Genomic DNA, 17,345 nt, shown 5'->3' with positions numbered 1-17,345 from the left:
TGTCAAAAAAGGATCTTTGACAAGGATTTTGGCAGTAGATTTTTAAAAACAGAGTACTCCTGTCAAAATATGGATCTTTGACAAAGATTTTTACAGTAGATCTTTAAAAACAGAGTACTCAAGTTAAAAAAAGGATCTTTGACAAGCATTTTGCAGTAGAAACAGAGTGCTCCTGTCAAAATATGGATCTTTGACAAGGATTTTTGCAGTAGATCTTTAAAAACAGAGTACTCCTGTCAAAAAAAGGATCTTTGACAAGCATTTTGGCAGTAGATCTTTAAAACCAGAGTACTCGTGTAAAAAAAAAAGGATCTTTGACAAGGATTTTTGCAGAAGATCTTTAAAAACAGAGTACTCCTGTCAAAATATGGATCTTTGACAGAGATTTTTACAGTAGATCTTTAAAAACAGAGTACTCCTGTCAAAAAAAAGGATCTTTGACAAAGATGTTTGTAGTAGATCTTTAAAAACAGAGTACTCCTGTCAAAAAAAGGATCTTTGACAAGCATTTTGGCAGTAGATTTTTAAAAACAGAGTACTCATGTCAAAAAAGGATCTTTGACAAGGATTTTTGCAATAGATTATGAAAAACAGAGTACTCATGTCAAAAAAAGGATCTTTGACAAATATTTTTGCAGTAGATCTTTAAAAACAGAGTACTCATGTCAAAAAAGGATCTTTGACAAGGATTTTTGCAATAGATTATGAAAAACAGAGTACTCATGTCAAAAAAAGGATATTTGACAAAGATTTTTGCAGTAGATCTTTAAAAACAGAGTACTCCTGTCAAAAAAAGGATCTTTGACAAGCATTTTGCAGTAGATCTTTAAAAACAGAGTACTCATGTCAAAAAAGGATCTTTGACAAGAATTTTTGCAATAGATTATGAAAAACGGAGTACTCATGTCAAAAAAGGATCTTTGACAAGGATTTTGGCAGTAGATCTTTAAAAACAGAGTACTCCTGTCAAAAAAAGGATCTTTGACAAGCATTTTGGCAATAGATCTTTAAAAACAGAGTACTCATGTCAAAATATGGATCTTTGACAGAGATTTTTGCAGTAGATCTTTAAAACCAGAGTACTCATGTAAAAAAAAAGGATCTTTGACAAGGATTTTGGCAGTAGATCTTTAAAAACAGAGTACTCATGTCAAAATATGGATCTTTGACAGAGATTTTTGCAGTAGATCTTTAAAAACAGAGTACTCATGTAAAAAAAAAGGATCTTTGACAAGGATTTTTGCAGTAGATCTTTAAAAACAGAGTACTCCTGTCAAAATATGGATCTTTGACAAGCATTTTGGCAGTAGATTTTTAAAAACAGAGTACTCATGTCAAAAAAGGATCTTTGACAAGGATTTTTGCAATAGATTATGAAAAACAGAGTACTCATGTCAAAAAAAGGATCTTTGACAAGGATTTTGGCAGTGGATCTTTAAAAACAGAGTACTCATGTAAAAAAAGGATCTTTGACAAGCATTTTGGCAATAGATCTTTAAAAACAGAGTACTCATGTCAAAATATTGATCTTTGACAAGCATTTTTGCAGTAGATCTTTAAAAACAGAGTACTCATGTGAAAAAAAGGATCTTTGACAATGATTTTGGCAGTAGATCTTTAAAATACATACAAATGACAATGACACAGCCTTGCACGGATGACAAAATAAAAAAATGGATGTGAAGAAAAAACATTCTCACCATCTCTTTACTGCCGACCTCCTTGGGGTCGCTGAGGTGACTTTGGAGGATGTTGCACGCAGCCAACATCTTCTCGCTGAGCTCGTGCCTTCAGAAGGAGAGTCACATGGTCACATGGTCACATGATCACATGATCACATGATCACATGTAGAGATGTCCGATAATATCGGACTGCTGATATTATCGGCTGATAAATGCTTTAGAATGTGATATCGGAAATTATCGGTTTCAAAGAGTAAAATGTATGACTTTTTAAAAGGCCGCTGTGTACACGGCCGTAGGGAGAAGTACAGAGCGCCAATAAACCTTAAAGGCACTGCCTTTGCGTGCCGGCCCAGTCACATAATATCTACGGCTTTTCACACACACAAGTGAATGCAAGGCATACTTGGTCAACAGCCATACAGGTCACACTGAGGGTGGCCGTATAAACAACTTGAACACTGTTACAAATATGCGCCACACTGTGAACCCACACCAAACAAGAATGACAAACACGTTTGGGGAGAACATCCGCACCGTAACACAACATAAACACAACAGAACAAATACCCAGCACCCCTTGCAGCACTAACTCTTCCGGGACGCTACAATATACACCCCCCGCTAACCTCTATTCCCCCCCCCCCCAACCTTCTCATGCTCTCTCAGGGAGAGCATGTCCCAAATTCCAAGCTGCTGTTTTGAGGCATGTTAAAAAAAAACAATGCACTTTGTGACTTCAATAATAAATATGGCAGTGCCATGTTGGCATTTTCTTCCATAACTTGAGTTGATTTATTTTGGAAAACCTTGTTACATTGTTTAATGCATCCAGCGGGGCATCACACATAATAATGTGTTAATTCCATGACTGTATATATCGGTATCGGTTGATATCGGAATCGGTAATTAAGAGTTGGACAATATCGGAATATCGGCAAAAAAGCCCTTATCGGACATCTCTAATGGTAACTAAAACAAACTCAAAGGTGCACAAAACAGGAACTGAGGGAGTCCAAAACTAACCGGAAATAGCAAAAAGCTGGCCCTCATGCTGCTAGCTTAATGCCAACATACAATGGACAATCCCATTGACAGGCTAACAAAACTAGCATTGGGTTTGTTTTACCAGTACACAATTGACAATAAACAAACAAATGCGTTTGTAACTACCATGTTACATTGTTTCATGCATCCAGCGCGGCATCACAACAAAATTAGGCACAATAATGTGTTCATTCCACCACTGTATATATCGGTATCGCTTGATATCGGAATCGGTAATTAAGAGTTTGGACAATCTCGGCAAAAAAGACATTATCGGACATCTCTAGTCACATGGTCACATGGTGTGTCAACAACATCATCTCCGGCTGAAGCACAGCAAACATGTCCTCACCTTTCTCTGGTCTCCAAACCTCCTTCCTCGGTCACGTCCACGTCCTCCGCTCCCTCCGGCTGGAACTCATCCCTCACACTCTTCTCCTCCTCCTCCTCCTCCTCTTCCAACTTCCGGAATCCCTCCGTTTCTTTCCCATCCTCCTCGTCCTCGGAGGAGGAGCTGCTGTCCTCCGAGCTGGAGTCGTCGCTGGACGTGGTCTCATAGCTTTTGATCGATTGATTGAGACTTGTATTAGTAGATTGCACAGTACAGTACATATTTATTAGTAGATTGCACAGTACAGTACATATTCCCTACAATTGACCACTAAATGGTAACACCCCAATAAGTTTTTCAACTTGTTTAAAGGCCTACTGCAGGGGTCGGCAACCTTTACCACTCAAAGAGCCATTTTGACAAGTTTCACAAATTAAAAAAAACAATGGGAGCCACAACAACCTAATGTTAACGCGGCCCGCGAGGTTTATATGAATGACGATTGACAGCGTCATACTTGCCAACGTTCCCAATTTTTCCGGGAGACTCCTGGAGGTGCACGGCTTGATAGCACTGCTTTTAGCACCCTCTTCAGTCTGCAAATATAGCGCACCTGCTCGGTCACACGTGTTGAACGCGGCTTCTGTTCGCACACGTCTGTGACAGCAAGGCATACTTGTTCAACAGCCACACAGTTTACACCGACGGTAGCCGTAGACAAAAACCTTAACACTGTTACGTTACGAATATGCACAAATATGCACCACACTAAAAAAGAATGACAAACACATTTCTGGAGAACATCCGCACTGTAACACAACATAAACACGACAAAACAAATACCCAGAATGCCAAGCAGCCCTGACACTTCCGCTACCACCAAACCCCGCCCACCTCAACCGACGCACGGAAGGGTTGGGGGGGGAGGTTTGGAGTCAGGGCTGCATGGTATTCTGGGTATTTGTTGTGTTGTGTTTATGTTGTGTTACGGTGCGCAGGTTCTCCAGAAATGTGTTTGTCATTCTTTTTTGGTGTGGGTTCACAGTGTGGCGCATATTTGTAACGTAACAGTTTTATACCGCAACCGTCAGTGTAAACTGTGTGGCTGTTGAGCAAGTATGCCTTGCTGTCTTCTACGTGTACGAGTCCAAGCTCAATACAACATGGGACCTGCCTGGCATGCTGTTTGTACAACCTATAGAGGACAATAAATGCAGAGCTATCAGGGTATGCCCTTAATTCAGTTGTTAAGGTAAAAATCTGAAAATATTTTCATCGAGTGATATCTAGGAGAGGCACGGAGATCGTTAAGTAAGCTGCTGGGAAAACGGGAGGGTCGGCAAGTATGCAGCTGAGCCGCATTAGAGCGGTCAAAGAGCCGCATGCGGCTCCGGAGCCGCGGGTTGCTGACCCCTGGCCTACTGAAAGCCACTACTAGCGACCACGCAGTCTGATAGTTTATATATCAATGATGAAATCTTAACATCGCAACACATGCCAATACGGCCGGGTTAACTTATAAAGTGACATTTTTAATTTCCCGGCACACTTCCGGTTGAAAACGTTTCGATATGATGACGTATGCGCGTGACGTCAACAGTTGAAGCGGAAGTATTCGGACACCATTGAATCCAATACAAAAAGCTCTGTTTTCATCTCAAAATTCCACAGTATTCTGGACATCTGTGTTGGTGAATCTTTTGCAATTTGTTTAATGAACAATGGAGACTGCAAAGAAGGAAGCTGTAGGTGGGATCGGCGTATTAGCGGCTGGCTGCAGCAACACAACCAGGAGGACTTTGAGATGGATAGCAGACGCGCTAGCCGCCGACATCACCTTGACTTCCTCCGTCTCCGGGCCGCCAACCGCATCGGTGATCGAGTGAAGTCCTTCGTCGTACCGTCGATCGCTGGAACGCAGGTGAGCACGGGTGTTGATGAGCAGATGAGAGCTGGCGTAGGTGCAGAGCTAATGTTTTTAGCATAGCTCTGTCGAGGTTCCGTAGCTAAGTTAGCTTCAATGGCGTCGTTAGCAACAGCATTGCTAAGCTTCGCCAAGCTGGAAAGCATTAACCGTGTAGTTACATGTCCATGGTTTAATAGTATTGTTGATCTTCTGTCTATCCTTCCAGTCAGGGGCTTATTTGTTTTGTTTCTATATGCAGTTAAGCCCGATGCTATCACGTTAGCTCCGTAGCTAAAGAGCTTCGCCGATGTATTGTCGTGGAGATAAAAGTCACTGTGAATGTCCATTTCGCGTTCTCGACTCTCATTTTCAAGAGGATATAGTATCCGAGGTGGTTTAAAATACAAATCCGTGATCCACAATAGAAAAAGGAGAGAGTGTGGAATCCAATGAGCCAGCTTGTACCTAAGTTACGGTCAGAGCGAAAAAAGATACGTCCTGCACTGCACTCTAGTCCTTCACTCTCACGTTCCTCATCCACAAATCTTTCATCCTCGCTCAAATTAATGGGGTAATCGTCGCTTTCTCGGTTTGAATCTCTCTCGCTGCTGGTGTAAACAACGGGGAAATGTGAGCAGCCCTTCCTCCGGTGTCGTCACGCTACTTCCGGTACAGGCAAGGCTTTTTTTTATCAGAGACCAAAAGTTGCGAACTTTATCGTCGATGTTCTCTACTAAATCCTTTCAGCAAAAATATGGCAATATCGCGAAATGATCAAGTATGACACATAGAATGGATCTGCTAGCCCCGTTTAAATAAAAAAAATGTCATTCCAGTAGGCCTTTAAGTCGGGGTCCACGTTAATCAATTCATGGTAATCCACCAGGGGGCGCCACACAAGTAAAGATCACAGATGAAGGAGTGACTTCATGTGGTCTCATAGCTGATCCACCAGGGGGCGCCACACAAGTAAGGCTCACGGACGAAGGAGTGAGTTCATGTTGGTACTCACCCTCCGTTCACGCCCACAAACTGCAGGTTCTTCTTGGTGCTGCTGGAGTCCGGGCGGCCATCTTTTTTCTTCATGATGGACTTTAGCGATGACTGACCTTGAGGAGCACGAGACAAAAGCTGTGCTTGAGTCACCAATCATGCAACATTTCTCTTTTGTCAGGGCCTTGTTAGGGCTGTGTTACAATAGACTCTACAACTAACTGACTGTTAGGGCTGTGTTACAATAGAACTACAACTAACTGACTGTTAGGGCTGTGTTACAATAGAACTACAATTAACTGACTGTTATGGCTGTGTTACAATAGAACTACAATTAACTGACTGTTATGGCTGTGTTACAATAGAACTACAACTAACTGACTGTTATGGCTGTGTTACAATAGAACTACAACTAACTGACTGTTATGGCTGTGTTACAATAGAACTACAACTAACTGACTGTTAGGGCTGTGTTACAATAGAACTACAACTAACTGACTGTTAGGGCTGTGTTACAATAGAACTACAACTAACTGACTGTTAGGGCTGTGTTACAATAGAACTACAACTAACTGACTGTTAGGGCTGTGTTACAATAGAACTACAACTAACTGACTGTTAGGGCTGTGTTACAATAGAACTACAACTAACTGACTGTTAGGGCTGTGTTACAATAGAACTACCCGCTAGAGAATGAAGAGTGCTTGAAACTCCGCATGTCAACATCTCCGTTCAGTGCCACACCCACAAAATGCCCAAGCAACCCACATATACATACATACATATACACACTGTACATACATATACATACATACATGCATATACAGTATATATATATATATATATATATATATATATATATATATATATATATATATATATATACTGTATATGCATGTATATATATATATATATATATATATATATATATATATATATATATATATATATATATATATATATATATATATATATATATATATATATGTACTGCTTGAAATTGCATGCCTTTTAAACTTTAATAACAAATATTACAGTATATTATCATACTTTCCAAACATGTTTTTGTCTAAATAAAAATAAATTCAAATACTTAACTTTACAGCAAACTACCCATCAAGTTAATAAAAATGACAGCACATTTGACCTTGTTCTTTACAGCATATGAATATTAAAAAAAATCATAAAGTTTTTCGCGTTAAAATTCTGTTGAGCTGCCAGTTTTTGACTGTAAAATCTACGGTTGTAGTTTTTAAACGGTGTATTACCGTGAATGCAAAGATGGTACATTTGTTTTTAAGGTAGAAAAACTGGCAGCTAAGTTGCCAGAATAAAAAAAATAACTTGTACAGTTTTTCTAGTAACAATATCATGTTGTAAAAATCAATGTCAATTCAACACAAAAATTCTGGCAACTAAGCAGACAGCTTTTTCCCTAAAAAACCTACCAAAAAACTGTGGTACTCTTTTCCCACTTACCATAAAATGTTGTAAAATAATTTAAAAAACACTATAATTTACAGTAAAATGTTGTAAATGTAAAGTTTTTACTGTATACTCGACAGTCTACGTAACTTCTTAAGGCCAAAGCTGTTTGTTTAATGCTTTTTACAATAAAGTTTTTACAGTAAAGTTAAGGACAATAAAGAAAAAAGAGGATTAGACAGTAAAGTTAAGTTTTTACAGTAAAGTTTTTACAGTAAAGTTAAGGACAATAAAGAAAATAGAGGATTAGACAGTAAAGTTAAGTTTTTACAGTAAAGTTTTTACATTAAAGTTAAGGACAATAAAGAAAATAGAGGATTAGACAGTAAAGTTAAGTTTTTACAGTAAAGTTTTTACAGTAAAGTTAAGGACAATAAAGAAAATAGAGGATTAGACAGTAAAGTTAAGTTTTTACAGTAAAGTTTTTACAGTAAAGTTAAGGATAATAAAGAAAATAGAGGATTAGACAGTAAAGTTAAGTTTTTACAGTAAAGTTTTTACTGTAAACTCGACAGTCTACTTAACCTCTTAAGACCCAAGCTGTTTGTTTACATGCTTTTATTTATTTCTCTTTGCTGTTTGGGCTCATTGGACCCGAATGACAATACAAACTAAGAATCATATTTTGATATGATGTACTTAGTCCATAAGTACACAAACGTGTACTTCATGTTTAGTGACATGCTAATTCTTATTTTTACACTTTTTTTTTCTTCCAAATTCCATTGTATGTTATACTCTTCTGACACCACCAGATGGCAGTATAAGTGTCCACATACGTGGCCATACGACCCCAATTCAGTAGTGTGCACCATTTAGGAAATAAGAGCTAAAAAGGTGCTGTCTAAGTCTTTTTGAAGCAATTTATATCATTAATGAACTCCAGAGGCAAATTCCTCCATTATTCACTGTTACAAGCTGATGGCAGACATTATTTTATTACTGGGATGAAAAGCACTTTGAAACTGCTCATTAGCATTAAAGCTACACACAGCAGGGTTGCTATGAAGGAACTTTTAAACTGTCTACATTTTAATGTCATGACTATAATAGACTATCTTCGGGCCTTTGACGTTTATTTAAAATTGGTAAAAAAATATATATATATGGGACTTTTTCACATGGAGACTTGGAAGTGAGCAGAACATTTTCAGTTCGGGTCTCCAAAGAAGCAAAAATTCCAGCCCAGAGTTTGTGCATGTGCCAAGACTTGTCTCCGGCAGCGAGAAGCAGCATGTTCATGTGGGAATGTTGCAGTGTGAAGGAGCTTTGCCATCCTGTGGTGTGTGAGTGTGTTCTTGTATTTTCTACCCTTCTTGAGACAACAAGGAAAAGTATCTTCCATATGAGGAGGTGTGAACAAGTGATGACATAAATCACGCTCCCAATTTCCTCATTTGCACCCCTGCTGGTCAAATCTATCAAAAAGGAGGGATTTTTCTAATTGGCCGTGTGTCGCTTTTTAAAAGTGCTCCCCCTCTGGCCAACATATGAAATAACAAGTGTGTGTAAGAAATTGAAATGCGCCCCCTCTGGCCAAAATTAATAAAAATAAATAAATAAATACATATGTATATAGACATACTGTAATAACTTGAAGTTAATAATGAAGATTCTAAACCAATCACAAATAAAAAAAGTTAACTAAAAGTCTTTTTTTTCCCCACAATGTCGACTTTTTTCTTATAAAATTGGGAACAGTTTTTCATATTCTTTCTGTTTCTGTAATATTGCAATATTTTCTTGTAAAATTTTGACTTTTTTATGTAAAACTTTTACTTTTTTATGTAACTTACTTTTTTACTGCAAAACGGTGACATTTATCACAATATTGCCAATTTGTTTGTTATTCTTGTAAAATTTAATTTTTTTGAATAAAATGACTTGTCACAATTTTGCCCAGTAAAATTCCGATTTATTATTATAATATCGCAAACAATTTTAAAGTTTTCTTATAAATTGTGACTTTTGTCGAGTAAAATGACAACTTTTCATAAAATTGCCAAAATGTTGAGCTTTTCTTGTAAAATTGCGACTGTTATTGAGTACAATGCCAGCTTTTATCATAATATTGCACAAATGTTCAGTTTTTCTTGTAAAATTTTGACTTGCGTTGAGTAAAATGAGGACTTTTATTATAATACTGCCAAAATTCTAAATTTTTCTTGTGAAATTGTGACCTTTTTCTTGTGAAATTCCAACTCATTTTTCACAACAAGCTTTTTTATATTTGCATGTTATGTATATATTATTAATGTTGTAAATACACTTCTTTATACATCTAGAAAGGCTGGTCCTAAAGAGGGAGGCATTTTTCGGAGGTCTCAAGAAGGTAACATATACAAGTATGTATGTGTGTGAGTGTGTTCTTGTATTTCTACCCTTCTTGAGACATCAACAAGGAAAAGTATCTTCCATATGAGGAGGTGTGAACAAGTGATGACATAAATCATGCTCCCAATTTCCTCATTTGCACCCCTGCTGGTCAAATCTATCAAAAAGGAGGGATTTTTCTAATTGGCCGTGTGTCACTTTTTAAAAGTGCTCCCCCTCTGGCCAACATATGAAATAACAAGTGTGTGTAAGAAATTGAAATGCGCCCCCTCTGGCCAAAATTAATAAAAATAAATAAATATGTATATAGACATACTGTAATAACTTGAAGTAAATAATGAAGATTCTAAACCAATTACAAATAAAATAAGTTAACTAAAAGTCTTTTTTTTTTCCACAATATGTCGACTTTTTTCTTATAAAATTGGGAACAGTTTTTCATATTCTTTCTGTTTCTGTAATATTGCAATATTTTTAGGGATGTCTGATAATGGCTTTTTGCCGATATCCGATATTGTCCAACTCTTTAATTACCGATACCGATATCAACCGATACCGATATATAAATAAATAAATAAATAAATAAATACAGTATATATATAGACATACTGTAATAACTTGAAGTAAATCATGAAGATTCTAAACCAATTACAAATAAAAAAAAGTGAACTAAAAGTCTTTTTTTTTGCCACAATATGTCGACTTTTTTCTTATAAAATTGGGAACAGTTTTTCATATTCTTTCTGTTTCTGTAATATTGCAATATTTTTAGGGATGTCCGATAATGGCTTTTTGCCGATATCCGATATTCCGACATTGTCCAACTCTTTAATTACCGATACCGATGTCAACCGATACCGATACTGATATATACAGTTGTGGAATTAACACATTATTATGCCTAATTTGGACAACCAGGTATGGTGAAGATAAGGTCCTTTTTTTTTTTAATTAATAAAATAAAATAAGATAAATAAATTAAAAACATTTTCTTGAATAAAAAAGAAAGTAAAACAATATAAAAACAGTTACATAGAAACTAGTAATTCATGAAAATGAGTCAAATTAACTGTTAAAGGTTAGTACTATTAGTGGAGCAGCAGCACGCACAATCATGTGTGCTTACGGACTGTATCCCTTGCAGACTGTATTGATATATATTGATATATAATGTAGGAAGCAGAATATTAATAACAGAAAGAAACAACCCTTTTGTGTGAATGAGTGTAAATGGGGGGAGGGAGGTTTTTTGGGTTGGTGCACTAATTGTAAGTGTATCTTGTGTTTTTTATGTGGATTTAATATAAAAAAAAACAACAAAAAAACAACAACAAAAAAAAAAACGATACCGATAATAAAAAAAAAAACGATACCGATAATTTCCGATATTACATTTTAAAGCATTTATCCGCCGATAATATCGGCCGGCCGATATTATCGGACATTTCTAAATATTTTCTTGTAAAATGTTGACTTTTTTTATGTAAACTTTTACTTTTTTATGTAACTTACTTTTTTACTGCAAAACGGTGACATTTATCACAATATTGCCAATTTGTTTGTTATTCTTTAACATTCTTTAACATATACAAGTATGTGTGTGTGTGTGAGTGTGTTCTTGTATTTCTACCCTTCTTGAGACAACAAGGAAAAGTATCTTCCATATGAGGAGGTGTGAACAAGTGATGACATAAATCATGCTTCCAATTTCCTCATTTGCACCCCTGCTGGTCAAATCTATCAAAAAGGAGGGATTTTTCTAATTGGCCGTGTGTCGCTTTTTAAAAGTGCTCCCCCTCTGGCCAACATATGAATTAACAAGTGTGTGTAAGAAATTGAAATGCGCCCCCTTTGGCCAAAATTAATAAAAATAAATAAATAAATACATATGTATATAGACATACTGTAATAACTTGAAGTTAATAATGAAGATTCTAAACCAATCACAAATAAAAAAAGTTAACTAAAAGTCTTTTTTTTCCACAATATGTCGACTTTTTTCTTATAAAATTGGGAACAGTTTTTCATATTCTTTCTGTTTCTGTAATAATGCAATATTTTCTTGTAAAATTTTGACTTTTTTATGTAAAACTTTTACTTTTTTATGTAACTTACTTTTTTACTGCAAAACGGTGACATTTATCACAATATTGCCAATTTGTTTGTTATTCTTGTAAAATTTAATTTTTTTTGAATAAAATGACTTTTGTCACAATTTTGCCCAGTAAAATTCCGATTTATTATTATAATATCGCAAACAATTTTAAAGTTTTCTTATAAATTGTGACTTTTGTCGAGTAAAATGACAACTTTTCATAAAATTGCCAAAATGTTGAGCTTTTCTTGTAAAATTGCAACTGTTATTGAGTACAATGCCAGCTTTTATCATAATATTGCACAAATGTTCAGTTTTTCTTGTAAAATTTTGACTTGCGTTGAGTAAAATGAGGACTTTTATTATAATACAGCCAAAATTCAAAATTTTTCTTGTGAAATTGTGACCTTTTTCTTGTGAAATTCCAACTCATTTTTGACAACAAGCTTTTTTATATTTGCATATTATGTATATATTATTAATGTTGTAAATACACTTCTTTATACATTTAGAAAGGGTGGTCCTAAAGAGGGAGGCATTTTTCGGAGGTCTCAAGAAGGTAACATGCAAGTATGTGTGTGTGTGTGTGTGTGTGTGTGTGTGTGTGTGAGTTCTTGTATTTCTACCCTTCTTGAGACATGATAAATCATGCTCCCAATTTCCTCATTTGCACCCCTGCTGGTGACATCTATCAAAATGAGGGTGGTCCCAAAAAGGAGGGATTTTTTCAAATTGACTGTGTGTCGCTTTTAAAAGTGCTCCCCCTCTGGTCAACATATGAAATAACAAGTGTGTGTAAGAAATTGAAATGCGCCCCCTTTGGCCAAAATTAATTAAAAAAATAAAAAATAAATATGTTTATAGAGACATACTGTGATAACTTGAAGTAAATAATGAAGATTAAAAACCAATTACCAACAAAAAAATTAAGTTTTTTAAAAAAAATTTTTTTTTAACTAAAAGCAGTCTTTTTCTCACAATGTGTCGACTTTTTTCTTACAAAATTGGGAGCAATTTCTCATATTCTTTCTGCTTCTGTAACGTTGCAATATTTTCGCGTAAAATTATGACTTTTTTCATGTAAACTTATTACTTTTTATTGCAAAACGCTGACATCCGCCATATAAATTCTGACTTTTATCACAATATTATAAATTTTTGTTGTTGTTCTTGTAAAACAGTGGAATTTTTTTTTTTGAGTAAAATGATGACTTTTGCCAAGTGAAATTCCCATTATTGTTTTAATATTGCCAAAATTGTCGTCATTTGAGTAAAATGACGACTCTTTTCATAAAATTGCCATAATGTTAAGCTTTTCTTGTAAAATTGCGACTGTTATTGAGTAAAATTCCATCTTTTATCATAATATTGCACAAATGTTCAGTTTTTCTTGTAAAATGAGGACTTTTATTATAATACTGTCAAAATTCTAAGTTTTACTTGTGAAACTGTGACCTTTTTCCTGTAAAATTCCAACTCATTTTTTTATATTTGCATAGTATGTATGTATTATTATTGTAAGAATGTGTGTGTGTGTGTGTGTGTGTGTGTTCTCACCGTGTAGCGCTGTGGACATTTGCAGGTCCATGCGACTCTTCTGCTCGGCGGCGCTCATGTGCTGCGTCTTTGCGGCTCTGTCTGTCCGACCGCTGGACGCCACCTGGACGCCACCGTCTGAAAGTGGGCGGAGTCAACACAGCAGTTAATAAAGAGTACGGTCATGTGAGCGGTATAAAAACGCAAGGTCGAGCATCCTGCAACCCAAACAAAGGTCAGCTCAAATTAAACTCTGGGTTAAAAAAAATAAAATAAAAATTAAATCAATAAATAAAAATGTGGCTGTAGGCAACCTCCTGATGTAGTGTACTGAATATTTTTTTGAGGAACAAAATAGCATAATGTACAAGTGGTCAGCTGTTTTCCTTTCCACTTTCTCATGCACCCCAAATCATGATTAATGTTAAAATAACTTCAATAATTACTTTAAAGGCACGGCTGATGAATAAATAATATTTGTCCATAAAGTACTTTGTCATTTTTTTACTAAATGTACTCGTTCTTCCCGTTTTGACAGAAAAAAAAAATACATGTACTGAATGCAATTGCATTTATTCTTATTTAATTTTATATGAATATCATTTTTTTTATCTTAAAATAAAAATGATTCCTCAAATATCTACTTGACTTACATCCGTAATAATAATAATACTCTTGTTCATGTTAACGTGATTGAAGTTACATTTGTATGAAGTTAGGCTGCAAAATTGATTTAGTGTGTAATAATAAGGAACTATTATTTCCTAGCAATGTGACAAATATTACATCATTTATTTTCTTTTTAAATGAAAATATCTGACTTGATTTCAAAGCAAGTTATCCATTAAATTGAAACCGATTAAAAACAGATTTTTACGGTCAAAACAAAAACAAAACAAACAAAAAAACACAGTAAAAACAATAATAGATTCTACGGTAAAAAACTGGCCAGAATTTTACCACAGTGGAACAATTTTTCCATTTGCAGTAATAATATATTGTAAAAAAATACCGTCAATTTTCGGATAAAATTATGGCAACTGAGCTGCCAGTCTAGATATATTTTTTTCACGCATTATGTAAAAAAAAATATACAATGATCAGATGCTTAATAGGCATAATTTGCAGTAATAATAATAATAATAATTTGCAGTAATAATATATCGTAAAAAAACACCGTACATTTTCGGATAAAATTATGGCAACTGCACTGCCAGTCTAGATTTTAAAAAATTACGCATTATGTATCAAATTATATACAATGATCAGATGCATAATAGGCATAATTTGCAGTAATAATAATAATAATTTGCAGTAATAATATATTGTAAAAAAACACCCTAAATTTTCGGATAAAATTATGGCAACTGAGCTGCCAGTCTAGATAAAAAAATGTTATGCATTATGTAAAAAAAAAAAAATACAATGATCAGATGCATAATAGGCATAATATATGCATTATAGGCATAATTTGCAGTAACAATAATAATAATAATTTGCAGTAATATATTGTAAACAAAACACCGTAAAATTTTGGATAAAATTATGGCAACTGAGCTGCCAGTCTAGATAAAAAATTTTTACGCATTATGTAAAAAAATATATACAATGATCAGATGCATAATAGGCATAATTTGCAGTAATAATATATTGTAAAAAAACACCATACATTTTCGGATAAAATTATGGCAACTGCACTGCCAGTCTAGATAAAAAAAATTTATGCATTATGTAAAAAAAAAATACAATGATCAGATGCATAATAGGCATAATATATGCATTATAGGCATAATTTGCAGTAATAATAATAATAATAATAATTTGCAGTAATATATTGTAAAAAAAACACCGTAAAATTTCAGATAAAATTATGGCAACTGAGCTGCCAGTCTAGATAAAAAAATTTTACGCATTATGTAAAAAAATATATACAATGATCAGATGCATAATAGGCATAATTTGCAGTAATAATAATAATAATAATAATAATTTGCAGTAATAATATATTGTAAAAAAACATTGTACGTTTTCGGATAAAATTATGGCAACTAGGCTGCCAGTCTAGATACATTTTTTTAACGCATTATGTAAAAAAATATATACAATGATCAGATGCATAATAGGCATAATTTGCAGTAATAATAATAATAATAATACTAATAATAATAATAATAATTTGCAGTAATACATTGTAAAAAAAACACCGTAAAATTTCAGATAAAATTATGGCAACTGAGCTGCCAGTCCAGATAAAAAAAATTTACGCATTATGTAAAAAAATATATACAATGATCAGATGCATAATAGGCATAATTTGCAGTAATAATAATAATAATAATAATAATAATTTGCAGTAATAATATATTGTAAAAAAACATCCTCAATTTTCAAATAAAATTATGGCAACGGAGCTGCCAGTCTAGATACATTTTTGTAACGCATTATGTAAAAAAATATATACAATGATCAGATGCATAATAGGCATAATTTGCAGTAATAATAATAATTTGCAGTAATAATATATTGTAAAAAAACACCATACATTTTCGGATAAAATTATGGCAACTGCTCTGCCAGTCTAGATAAAAAAAAATTATGCATTATGTAAAAAAAAAAAATACAATGATCAGATGCATGATAGGCATAATATATGCATTATATGCATAATTTGCAGTAATAATAATAATAATAATAATTTGCAGTAATATGTTGTAAACAAAACACCGTAAAATTTTGGATAAAATGATGGCAACTGAGCTGCCAGTCTAGATAAAAAATGTTTACGCATTATGTAAAAAAATATATACAATGATCAGATGCATAATAGGCATAATTTGCAGTAATAATAATAATAATTTGCAGTAATAATATATTGTAAAAAAACACCATACATTTTCGGATAAAATTATGGCAACTGCTCTGCCAGTCTAGATAAAAAAAATTTATGCATTATGTAAAAAAAAAAATACAATGATCAGATGCATAATAGGCATAATATATGCATTATAGGCATACTTTGCAGTAATAATAATAATAATAATAATAATTTGCAGTAATATATTGTAAAAAAAAACACTGTAAAATTTCAGATAAAATTATGGCAACTGAGCTGCCAGTCCAGATACATTTTTTTTACGCATTATGTAAAAAAATATATACAATGATCAGATGCATAATAGGCATAATTTGCAGTAATAATAATAATAATACTAATAATAATAATAATAATTTGCAGTAATAATATTTTGTAAAAAAACACTGTACATTTTCGGATACAATTATGGCAACTGAGCTGCCAGTCTAAAAACTTTTTTTTTTTTACACATTATGTAAAAAAAAAAATACAATGATCAGATGCATAATAGGCATAATTTGCAGTAATAATAATAATTTGCAGTAATAATATACTGTAAAAAACACTGTAAATTTTAGGATAAAATTATGGCAACTGAGCTGCCAGTCTAGATATTTTATTTTTTTACGCATTATGTAAAAATATATATATAATGATCAGATGCATAATAGGTGAGTGGTTTGCATTTTCCACCCCAGAAAAAAAGTCTCTTCAAGTACCAACATAATGACCAACATTAGCGTAGCAGAGGTTTTATTCAACGCACATATTCAATATTTTTGGCCTTTGTAACAACACCCGCAGTTTGAATATAGGAAAATAAAACACTTCTTTAATCAAGCGGTTCATTGGCGTACCACCAGTGCCTCCATGGTAATGCCCCCCCCCCCCTCTACCTCAAAGTACTGCTCACCCCCAAATCCTCCACACGACACCAGGCTAACCTCCGAGGACAAAGCTACGAACAATAGGCTTTCTGCTCCGCCGCTCCCAGTCTGTGGAACGCTCTCCCTGACCACCTGAGGGCACCACAGACTGTGGATGTTTTTAAAAAAGGCTTAAAAACCCTTCTTTTTAAAAA

The 17,345-nt window shown here is 34.1% G+C and overlaps 1 protein-coding gene across 1 annotated transcript in view; it reads right to left on the bottom strand.

Moving 5' to 3' along the window:
• Window positions 1-17,345, bottom strand: part of kank1a (KN motif and ankyrin repeat domains 1a) — a 453,264-nt gene that overhangs the window by 9,341 nt on the left and 426,578 nt on the right. The window contains exons 4-7 of the mRNA XM_062024419.1: window positions 13,432-13,548; window positions 5,980-6,076; window positions 3,083-3,289; window positions 1,701-1,788 (exon numbers count right to left, since the gene is read on the bottom strand). Of these exons, the coding sequence (XP_061880403.1) occupies window positions 1,701-1,788; window positions 3,083-3,289; window positions 5,980-6,076; window positions 13,432-13,548 (509 nt within the window). The remainder of the gene's footprint in view (window positions 1-1,700; window positions 1,789-3,082; window positions 3,290-5,979; window positions 6,077-13,431; window positions 13,549-17,345) is intronic.

Source organism: Entelurus aequoreus, linkage group LG17 (genome assembly GCF_033978785.1).
Source record: "Entelurus aequoreus isolate RoL-2023_Sb linkage group LG17, RoL_Eaeq_v1.1, whole genome shotgun sequence".
Taxonomy (NCBI): Eukaryota; Metazoa; Chordata; class Actinopteri; order Syngnathiformes; family Syngnathidae; genus Entelurus; species Entelurus aequoreus.
This window is presented reverse-complemented; position numbering and strand designations above follow the sequence as displayed.